This window comes from Protopterus annectens, chromosome 6.part0, assembly GCF_019279795.1.
Source record: "Protopterus annectens isolate FY-2018-M chromosome 6.part0, PAN1.0, whole genome shotgun sequence".
Lineage (NCBI taxonomy): Eukaryota > Metazoa > Chordata > Ceratodontiformes > Protopteridae > Protopterus > Protopterus annectens.
In genome coordinates this window covers 428,067,686-428,080,095 of record NC_056737.1, presented here as the reverse complement: position 1 = coordinate 428,080,095, position 12,410 = coordinate 428,067,686, and the positions used below count along the sequence as shown (strand labels likewise).

The 12,410-nt window shown below is 34.7% G+C and overlaps 1 protein-coding gene across 1 annotated transcript in view; it reads left to right on the top strand.

Moving 5' to 3' along the window:
* The window catches only part of SPTBN5 (spectrin beta, non-erythrocytic 5), a 1,783,454-nt gene extending 1,771,412 nt beyond the window's left edge, over positions 1 to 12,042 (top strand). Inside the window, exons 73-74 of the mRNA XM_044073536.1 lie at positions 1,109 to 1,246; positions 10,605 to 12,042. Coding sequence (XP_043929471.1) covers positions 1,109 to 1,246; positions 10,605 to 10,819 — 353 coding nt within the window. The 3' untranslated portion in view covers positions 10,820 to 12,042. The remainder of the gene's footprint in view (positions 1 to 1,108; positions 1,247 to 10,604) is intronic.
* The last annotated feature ends 368 nt before the right edge of the window (positions 12,043 to 12,410 follow it).

The following is a 12,410-nucleotide window of genomic DNA, read 5'->3' as shown; positions in this document are numbered from 1 at the left end:
ACTATATTGAATATATTTTAATAATGACTTATTCTGGTCTGAGCAACATATTTCTTATTTTTAGTATTATTTTTTACCACTACTGTACAGTGTAACAAACCACTACATATCTTGCTACATAGAATGAATGTAATTTATGTCCTCATTTTATTTTTCAAGTTTTTGATGATTAAGCCTATTCAGCCAAATAAGCTAGCAAAAGAGGTTTTTGTTTTGTTTTGTTTTTTTGTGGAGGGTAAGTCCTTTCCAAGACTTGACTAGGAGGTTCCCCCATACCCCCTAACTAACTCTGTGGTTACAAAACTTTGGATGATATTCAGAAAGTTTTTTTCTTGTCATATTTTCAACTAAATAGGCTCAATCATTTGAAATTTGCTGAGAAATGAGTTAAAACATAACCAAATATGCATTATACATGTATATTGCTTGCAATGACAAATCTGAGAAACATTTTGTATTGTTTATATTTTTAGCAGATTTCAGTTAAGTAAAAAATCTTGTTTTAAGATAAAATCTATATAATTTTACAGTTTTATAAAAAATACTCTTATTTTGATTCTTGTCCATTTTTTCTGAAATATATATTCTATGGTACAAATTCTCTCATAACTAGCATGATCTTATGTAAGCCTGTCAAGCATCTGTATAAAAAATAAAGGTTGAGGGGGCAGGTAGGGAGCAAAAAAAATATTGCTGTATAATTAGATAGTGCACGAGTGAGGTTGGAACACACCTAAGTTTTGCTTCAACCCAGCATGAGTAATGTATTTTTCTCTTGTTAAATTGGTTAACTGTGTACGGTCTAATATTTGTAGATATAACTCTGTAAATCAAGAATGCACTGTTGCTACTATTATCTTTGAAGAACAGCGATATGTCTGCTAATTGCTAAGAGCTAAGCAGAGTTTCCTTCTTCTGTATTTCAGATAGTGAACTCTTGTCCTTCACTCTGTCCTGAAACTTTTTGTCTCCAGCTTGATCATATTAATATATTTGTTATGCATTTTCTCACCTTTACCGGTCTTCCTGCAATACACATTGATCTGATTTGTAACTTTTCTGTTCATATTAGTTTTGGTAACTAATGTATTTATTTATTTGCTTACAGATTTTGATAATTCATCTGCTGATACAGCTCCTGTCATTTCATCTCCTGTTCCTCCACCAAAACCTCCTCACACTTATTATAACTTTAACAGATACCCTGATGGAGGAGAGCTGCGAGGCCTGAGCCGAACCTCTCCAGGTAAAATATCTTTGGTTTTCTTACTTTTACCTCACCCTTGTGAGCTGATGATTTGGGGGCTGTCAAACCAAAAAAAGGGGATCTAACATATTGTGATTTTTTTTTTCCCAATGAAAGATTTAAAATGTAAAAAAGTAACCAGCAGTATAGTGTGCTAAGGTAGAAAGCCATGGCTGTCACACATTATTAGCTGTGTCAATCATTATTGGAAAAATGCAATTTTACACTCAGCCCAATGATGTTTTAAAACATAATTTCATAATAAATTATGATACGCTGCAGTCCACAAGCACTATAAATTCCAGTGTATTTGACTTTACTGTAATTAATATTTCCTTTCTCAATTGTTTTGTATGTATCTTTTACATTATGTCCACTTTCCACTTCCTGTGCCCAACTTCTGCTTAAATAATGTTCAAATTTTGGTGAATCAGTAATCTAAGCCAAAAATCTTAGATCACTCCTGAAAGCTGGCAGTTGTACCTTGTGGATTTTATCCCCCAAAAAAAGACTTATTAGGCTATACATATCCTGTGAATCACTGGCAATATGTTTCTTGTCCAATTCCTGAGCCTTATGCTACATGAGGATTTCACCAGACTGGAATTATTTGCCTCTGTAGCAGATTTCTGTCCCACCATTTTCTGTCACATACTTTGATGTCTTTAGAGAAGTATTATGTTAAAATTTTAAAATATGTTGTTTGAAATGGTGTGCAAAAATCAAAAGAGTTTTTCTTTAGATACTGCTCATCTTCATCTGAAACTAAGTAAAAGCAAAAGGGGAATGATTCATCTTTCAAACAAAACAAATGGTAAATCAGAGTCCTGCTGTTAGCAGATGTTAGCAGTTCTCAAACTTTGAAAGGAGAGGAGACGTCATGGCAAGCAGGATATATAGGATAAGTGCAATATGTATGTGTATATGTATATGTATATCTATATGTATTGCACACTCGTTCTCTCTCTCTATATATTTATATATATAGACACACACACACACACACACACACACACACACACACACACACACACACATGTATACTTTTATACGAGTATAGGAAAGCTAGCTTTTAATAAGTAAAACTTGCAAATGTTTTCAGGTATTTTGCTGACACATCTTGATTGACAAAGCAAATAGTTGAAAGGTGTGTGAGATTAACAGTCTACATGGGGATTGTGCAATCTCAGAGTTAGCATACGAGTTAGTATACGAGGGTTGCAGGAGCTTGTCCCCTTCAAAAAACAGTAGATTTCTTTTGTATAGTCCAAGGTTGTACCTTGGAGCATGCCTGTTAGGGTGTCAATTTTTTTTTTGTTTTTTTTTTTTTTTTTACTTCTTGCAGTCAATGCTTTTAGTGTAGTTCTACTGAAATTTGGATTAATGCCAGTAGATCTGTATATTATATATATATATATATATATATATATATATATATATATATATATATATATATACACAAACATACACACACACACACATACACACACATACACACACACACACACACACACACACACACACACACACACACACACACACACACACACACATATATATTTGGAAATCAAAGAAGCATATTACGAATAATAGAGTACAGATGCATAAGGGATTTCACTTTTAATCTTCACACTCTTTGAGGATGCACCTGCCACCTTCACTGTGTGGGTTCTGTCCCTCAGCCACTTTGCTGTCCACCTTACTACATAGGGATCAGTTTGGAGCACATTTAACTTGTTAATTATGTTAGCATGTGGCATGGTATCAAATGTTTTCATGTGGTCAAGGTATTTTATGTGGAGAGCATGACAGCTGTTCATGACTCATGTTACTCTCTCAAGGAAGAGTGGCAAACAGATTTCAAGACAGTAGACGATATGAACAGCACAGGGCAGTGCCTGGAGAGAGGTGAGGAGTTACATTTTGCTATCAATGATTGTAAGTAGTGAAGGGGCAATTGTTCAACATTTCTAGGATGTAATATTGCTAACTTTGACAATGACTCCCTTAAAGTGTTTAATTATAGTTGTTACATCATAACACAGACTTGTTAGGATTTATTGGAGAATGTTTTTATTTCATTAATAGGATGTTTTCTGATAACGGCATTCTTATTGAACTAAGACCCTTCACATGGAATTTAAATTCGGCACTGTTGTGCAAAGAGGAGGCCAGAGATGATACTGAAAAATATTAAAGAGAAAAAGTTGTTTTAGCCTCACCCCCACTCCACCCCCTTTGCATCCTGTAATATAATTGAAAAATTATGTGACGAGGATATTAGGGATTTTGTTAAATGAAACACTATAAGAGAAAGAATTTGAATGGAAAACAGTGAAAATGCTTGAAGGAGATTTCAGATAATGGGTAATAAAACCAGATAAAGGGGGTAAGGGGGTGGAATGACAATAATCAATAGCACTAATTATGTTGGCAACATGCATGATTTATTAAGGGATACATCGTACTCTGTGCATGTATCCCATAATGAAATAACAGTTGCATACATGTGTCTGAGATCTACTATTTGACTGTTAGGTGAACAAAATATTGAATTAATTGCTGCAGATTACAGATCCAATAATACCTGCTATGTTCGGAATCTCTAAGGTCCACAAAATTTGGACAGATCCACCACTATATCTGATAGTTCTGGTAATGAATTTAAAGACTGAATGATTGTCTAGATTTGTAGATAGCAAGTTAAAGGAAATAACAAATTATGACAGGGTATTTGTTTTATGACTCATGGTATTTTATCTGTTTTAAATGGACTCAATTTCATTAATGCATTTCATCATAGTTGGCATTAATAATTTATTTACAGTCATACCTCCTGAAATTGAGTTGTACTGGTTTAGGGAGACCTTATTAGATTTTCAGGATTTGAGTGCATTTGACATGAGTGTTAATAGAATTTATGGATATTATTTTAGATAGTAATTATTTTTTAATTGGAAAGAGAACACTTTTGTCAGGTCAACAGTATTGCTGTTGGGCATATCCAGCCCCCCACCCCATGTTCCAGTCTAGTACTTAAATATTAAAAAGAAAACAGTTTACCTCTGAATTTAATCAGTATATTAAACTGTATGGGCTGGTATGTTTTTGGACAACAGTTTTATGGACTAAAGATGCTGGATTATTTAAGAGTTGTCATGAATACTTAAAATTCACTGCACCTTTTTGGAATTCAGTGCTTCCCAATCAACTGGTTATATTAATTTTCTGGATATTACAGTTTATAAACAATGTGCTACCTTCACTTTCAAAGTTGTCACCCCTTACATCATAAGAGGGTATTGATGAAGGGGCAAATGGTCAGATTTTCTAGGCTATCATTAAACATGAAATTATTTCTAAGGGAAATAAAAATTTGAAAGGATTTATTTTATGAAAGGGGTTATACTGTAGACATGCTTGATAACATTGCTGAAAGAGTTATTAAAAATTGAGGAAGTTTATGTAAGCTCATTTTGAATAGTTTTAGTGGGATTGGTCACATTATACCCAAACAGATAAAGGTGCCATGGGAATTTTTAAGATCCATTGTTTTGGCATATACACCAGCTGCTAGAGATCATAAAAATATTATTGCAAGGCACTGGAATATATTTTCCCGTAGTGGTAACCTAATCACTAGGCTGGAAATATCTCCTAGTTTTGTATTTAATAGGAACAGCAATATCAGGGATATTTCCAATCAAAGGGTTGGCATCACTTCAGTAGAAAAGTTAGGGATATACAAATGTAGAAATTTCAGACAATATAAGTACATTAATTTCAGAAAATGTAAGTGCATTAAAGTATAGGGAAGTGTCACTAATTTTTGTGGTTACAATAAGCAGTTTAAAATAAAAGGAGACTTTGTTACAAAAGAGGAGTAGTTTATTTGGCCTAGTGCTTTTTGTGCGCTACTTTTTATTTTAGGATAACTGAAAGACAGTTAAGGAAACAACTATATAAACACTACTATGATATTTCACAAGAAAATGACAATAATGTTCTCGGCAAACCTAGTAGGGTATGTACTGGGTATAGGGATTTTTGATTTGTTGTACTGAATCAAATAACACCATTATTGAGGGGTAGCTCTTGGGAAAACAAGTTAGAGTTCCACATCCTCTTATGGCAGCTTGGCTGAATGCTTTGACTGAACCTAATTTAAAAGATCAAGTATCTATAACCGACATTCTGCAAATTATAAATAATAATGAATTTTCATATACCTATGTATTTATAAATGAAAAAATGTTGATGTTTTATGTATATTTACATTTATTTTCCTAGTTAAGTTTTTTATGGAATGTTTTAATAACAAAGGTTTTAATCAAAGTTCCTATAACAATGACAAATTCATTAATGGCTCATGTGATTATAATGTATGGAAGGGAATGGTTTTCTGGTGATTTTGGTTCTGAGGAAGATTGTGTTTTAGCAGACAAAAGCATTAAATTTGTATTTAATAAAACATTGTTTCATCCAACAGATTGGGGGAAGCTGTGGTGTGTGTCTTTTTCTACTTTTTGGATTGTACTGACACACTTTCTTCAAAGTTTTCCAGATATATTGCATATGGTCTAACCATAACAAAGACAAACTGCTGGAGGCCAAGTCTTATAAGATTTTTAATGTTGTAGTTTATCAGGTCAGTTATGACCAGTTCCATGGCCTTACAGATGAGACTCATCAGGCTAATGGGACTGTAGTTTCCAGAATCCATGGTGTGCCCCCTAGTGAAGTGGGATCACAACTGCAGCATGCCAAACCATGGGAGCAAAGCCAGTGGCTAAGCTCAGGTTCAATAGCTGTAGAAGAGGATCCACCAGTGCGTGTTTAGTGCTATTCAGAAGGCAGCCAATTATGTTCTTAGACCCCATGGAGGATGTATTTTTTGTTTTGAAAAGTACCTTTAGCAAGTATTCCTTTACAGTGATAGGAAGTTTGAAGATCTTTTGGAATATGCATTGTGTAGTTGTTTCAGGGTAAAAATTGCATTAAATTTCTTACCTAATATATTTGCAATATCTACTGGATCCAAGTAGGTGGTGTCATTTTGAATAAGATCAGAGCAATGTTAGACTTTATTTCTTAATTTACTGGCATCAGTAAAGAAAGATGTATAAATATCCTTACATTCAAAGCTGGTCTAATTTCAAGGAATGCCTTTGTTTTCCTCAAGGTATTTTTAGTACCTTCAATAATCTTTTGAGGCTGGCCTTAATTTATGGGTTTTTAGTTTTGATGTATATTCTAAGAAACGTTTCTTCTTTTATTGTATGAGTCAGTATTGATGTGTTTTGTGTAAGACCATACACCACCCTTTTCTATTTGAAAATCTATGTTTTTAAAAAGATTAATAACTGAAAATATTAGCTTATAGGTTCTTAGCGTATATTACAGATGACATTCTTCAAACCACAGTAAATTCCAGTCTGGAAAAAGTTTTGCTAACCAGGATAAATGTGCACAGGGCATGTAAGTATTAATTAGTCTGGGCTAAATAATTTAGAAGCAATGAACATATGTTTGTTGTTGTTTTTAAAGTAAACTAGAAAGCTCATTTATCATTGAATGTCCTAGTGTTATGCCTTAGAAGAAAGACATCTGAGCCTGTCAAAGCATATTTTACCACAGCAGTTGCTGTTTCACTTGTTACATGTAGGGTAACATCTGTCTTTGATATCTGTGTTGCTGAAACTGGACAACCATACATGCTGTTTAGAAGCACTGCAGTCTGGACATAAGAAACTTTAATGTAATTCCTAAAAGCAGACAAAGCAGTATAGTTACTTTAAAAGGTACACTTGATTGAAGTTATTTCATTTCTACTAAAATACCTGGATCCATCAAAGCCCATACAACCAGAAATGTTGCAGTCTCAGCTGCTAAGTTTTGAGAAATCTCTTTCATAAATATTAGTTTTTTTTTCTCTTTTTTTGTTACTGTTTTTGTTCCTGTCTTCTGATGACCACTCAGCATTCATGTCCACATGCTCAGATGGCCCATTTATTTTTTCCCATAGCGACTAGAGTTCCATGGCCCATTCATTCCACCTAGGAGCAGGAGGCAAACTGTGGATGCAGTGTTTTTACACATTCTTAGGGGCAGAGAGTTTGTGCTTATACCTCATTGCACATGCTCAGTAGCATGATATAAGGTTTGGCATGCAATGGGCCTTAATGAGGGCATCTCACTTACTCCTGACAGTGACATAAGACCTCAAAATTCCCTGTCCCACTTGAAGCAAGAACTCCCATATTGTCTGTCTTCACCAGAAACTCTTCCATTGTTGTTTTCCCCAGATGTGCATGCCACTTCCCTGGAGTATGCATGCATTACTTTGTCAGTCCTCTCTTTGCTACCCTATCTGCCCCCACCCCCCTGCTGCTTTCTCCAGAGTCTGAGCTGTTGTCAAATCTGGGTTACCAGGAGCATAGTTACAACTTTATCTCTGCATACCATTTCTGTTCTTGATATTTATACTACTGCAACCTGGACAAACAGTCTGGACATTCAGTCTAAGGGCATTGCATGGTTTTGAAGCAAATATTGACAGGTGTCTTATAGATAACCCTATTTTCTTCCATATTGCATTTGAGCAAAAAGTGTGGTACATCTGCAGCTTATCCTAATGATACTAAATGAATGATAGCTGTGTAGCACCTACCATAATCACAGATCCTCAAGGGAAATAAATTATTAGAGCAATGGTCCACCATCTCCTAATAACTGAGCATATTTCATTTTGTTTGACTTAAAGGAGGTATGCTCACCATCTTACACTGTTATAATGATTTTGATTACTTTGGGAAGAACTAAGGCAGGAAGATTCCACCCCCTCCTTCTCAAAGACATTCCTCTTGTCATAAATAATAGGTGGATTCTTGCACAGCTAAGATGTGGACCATAATACACATTTTAGCAAAAAAAAAAATAAATGTCCAGATCTTATCTCCTGCAGTAGTTAATTCTGAAACCATATTGTTATGATTTGCATCCTCAGGGGTCCTCAATTACAGTAGCTGCTATGTAACTATGATTATTTGGGGTTTTAGGTGTGATGACAACAACCAGTGATTTACTTCAGTTGACCTGAAAACATATGAGCGTAACCAAGTAGCAAATCAGATCTCTTTAAATTCAACATGTGGATGGCCTATTGAACAATGTTCAGAGTTTTTCTAAAAGGAGTGGTCAGGGTAAAAAAATACAAAATCTAATGAAAGGCCTTATTTCTCAGTCTTTGTGTCTTCTATGACAAAAGGTGCATCATTTTTAAGGTGATGAGCTCAGGCAGGTCTGAACAGACTGCAGAAATGTCTGCAGGACAGATGTCAGTGTACCTCAAAATTCCAGAAAACAGAACTTTGATGTGCATCAAAGCTCTAGGGATTTAAATCGGTCAGAAAAGCTCTTCAGTCACTTATTTCAAAGTGGTAGTAATCAATACAAATAGACTGGTGGTGATGTATTCCATCGACAGACAATGGGAGACAATATTTCCCATGAAGTAGCACAAAGACTTTGCATATGGGAATACATGTAGAACAGTAGCATACTCCTTTTAAGCCAACATGGCTTAGACACTTTCAACAAACTAATAGACTTCCTCAGTTTCATAATGATAGAAGCCTAAGAGTGTAAACATCATAGCAAAAATATATGCAATGAAGATATGCTAGCATAAATCAGTTTGTAAATCCATTCAGTGTAGAGCTGTCCATAACTTGTACTTAGTTCTATGTCATCTTGTAAGCTCTCTCACCGAGAGTGAAGATATGCTAGCATAAATCAGTTTGTAAATCCATTCAGTGTAGAGCTGTCCATAACTTGTACTTAGTTCTATGTCATCTTGTAAGCTCTCTCACCGAGAGACAGAAAGTTGTGCCCTAGCACCTTAACTCTCATTCAGAATGTACTGTTGAAGACACAACCAGAATATTTCAGAATTATTCCCACAGTTCTCCAGTGAACAGGACAAAATATGGTTTACATTGCAGTAAAAATTTCCCTTGGTCACTCCTGACTACCCGTGACCACATGGAATTTTCTGTCTCAGGTAAAGGGCACCCTAGTGTATACCAACCCAAAGTCTGTCAGACTTCATACACTGCTACTGAACAAATAGCCACTGCTAAGTTTTGAATGTCAGAACAAGTTTCTGTCATTTTCTTGACAGCTAGGAAAGATTCTACTACATCTACTTTTTCAGATTAAATTGTCACTACAGATTATTTGTATATGTCTTAGTCTGTATTCTGCTAAGGCAGGTTGTGTTTTGTATTATCATCTTTCCTTATCCAACTGTCAATGACAACTTTCTACTGTGAAAGGACATCTGTAACTAGTCTGACATTCCAAAAAGTACTGGATGACAGTACTTTTGCTCACCTTGCACCATGGGATCTAAAATGCTAAATTCCATGTAACAAGAAGTTTCTTCACTGGAAAACTTTTACTGGTGGCCATAGTATCAGCCAGAAAGACATTAAAATTGTATGCTTTGGGTTATGAAAATATTTTTTTTCACTTCCATATTTACAGAGTTTTTTTTTTTGCAAATCTTGAACTCCTTCCCAAAGTGGTTTCAGAACTTCACATTAATTTACCTGCCTATTCAGGTAACAGGGTCAAGTTTGTTCTTTACACATTAGATATCAAGATAAGCCTTGGTCATTACCTGAATAGGTCACCTTGCTCAAAGAGACACAGACTAGGAAGCTTATTAATGAATTGACCAGGACTGCATGGCCTAGTCATTAAATCTCCTTGTGTTATCAGAAAAGGGGAAGACCTTTTCCAAATCCTGTTAAACCTCACTCCACAGTTAGGGGAATGCTCTCTTCTTCTGCTTGCTTTGGGGGGTGGAGACTACTGATGTTGGACTGGACATAATGTAGCAGCATATCTCTTCTTCTAATGTCTTTGAACCACTGCATAGGTTTGACTATCAAACTAGCATGATCTGCTCTTATCTGGTTCCCACAGCCTACTTAGTAGATGTTCAAGCCTCATTAAATGAGGAGAAAGCTTTATTCTGGATTAAAATTTTAAAGGTAGGTTGTTATATATGTGCATTTGTGTGTGCTTTTCAAATGAAAGTATTAAATATTAACAGAGAAATGCAACATAATTATTATATAGTATTACTTACACTGATGTATTACAAATTGCATTGTCAAATACTAGCCTGATTGAATACTTGCTACTTTTGTTTACCCTTGCATGAAACAGAAGGTAACTGTCTTTGCTCATATTTCCCTAAATGCATACAGTTTCTCCAGTTTACAAAAATCCATGTCTATCTTTGCCTCACCATCTCATGGGTTCTTTGCATTTACTTTTTTCTTTTCAGGAATTAACTCCTTCAAACTCAGCAGAGACTTGAAGAGCCTGGAATCGCTTGGTGGAAGACAGCCAGAGGAGTTCAAAAGGAAAACACGTGGGTCCCTACAGAGTTCTGAGTTCGGCTCTTCTGTGTCAGTTTCCCACGGAAGTCAGCAGGATGCAGAGAAAGAGAAAAACAAGAAAGAAAAAAATGCCTTCCTCAAAAATCTGTTTAAAAAGTAATTTTTAAAGTACTGGTTACAGCACCAAATATACTGCCCTTACTGCTTCCAGCAAACCAATAGCCGTTTGCTTGTCAGTGATTTATCTGACCTTTGTTCACTGTAGTTAAACAAACTGCCATTTGTGTTAAAAAGGAATGGACTCGAGGATGATATATATTGTTTCCAGTCATATTGTCCCAGCATGTAAAATATACTCAAGAAAGACAGCTAAAGATATAATGTATTGCCAGTCATGATTACAAGAGCAGCAGTTCCCATCTGATTCTTCTTTTATAAGCTGCCATATTTTGTTCCAGTAATTGTTACATCAAATGAGCTTTTCCATGAAGTAAGATATAGACAAGAACTAACAAAAAAAGCATTGCTGATCCCACAGATATCCATTTACTTTAAAGTGGTTTGGGCTCATATGTTGAATACATTTTGGCTGCTAACATTATAAATAGATTTATTAGCACTATAGCAAACAGTTGTACAGCAAACTAAAAAAAAAAAAACTTTTTTGCTGTCTGAGGCAATAATATGAGAACTACATTGCCATTTTCCCTGCTATGGCAAATGATAAACTGTTATTCAGATGTTTAAATTGGCAATATGGTTTGTAAATGTCCAATCATCTGAATAAATACATCTATTAAGACTCCAAAGTGTCTTTCATGCCCAGTGGTCACTTTAATAACCTTCTAAAAAGTGAAAGAAATACAACTAAAATATGTACGTGGGTGGCTGTATATACCTATGTACTGGCCTGATTCTCTTTATGTTACACACACACAGTTTATATGAAATGAGAAATGTATATGCACACTTTTACAAAGCAGCAGATGCATGTTTAATAGCACTGCATACTTAATAATATAAACATTTTCAGAATTCTGTATATAATCCGATACATGGTTTAATATATACATGTACATATGTCTGCCATTTAGTTAACCTAACACTCACTTTATCTAGACACAACTGATCATAAAAGTGATCGAATACACATTAAATTCAATACTAGCCTATGCTACATATGCCCACCTACATCAGTGATAACAAGGAAAACTCGTCATTTTGTGATATGTATTGTTAGTTTTTACATAGATTTTTAAGTAAATCAGTTGGGGGGGTAGGTTTATATACAATGTGTATTCATTTCCTTTTTCCAATAAGCTCTATTTAAATAAAGTCAGTGTAGATCAATCAATATACAACTATGTGTGTGTCTTTCTGTATGTGCCGTATATATATATATATATATATATATATATATATATATATATATATATATATAAATGACTGTGGCTATTCACAGGGCCACTATAAAATATAACTTGACAACACTGGATATGTATATCCAGTATAAGATTGAAATATTCCATATTTCCTAAATAATTTCTCTGTATGCACCTGCTGTGGAATAGAATTTTGATTCACCAAAAGTTTGTCTTTGAATTTTTACTTCTGTGTATGTCCAAAATGTATTGCGTCATACTTCATACTACTGTTTGTGTCTTAAACAAGCAGTCCATCATGATATAGTCTTTTAATTTGCATGTGAAATATTTTGCAAAATTACACACTTTTTCTTTCAATATTTATTC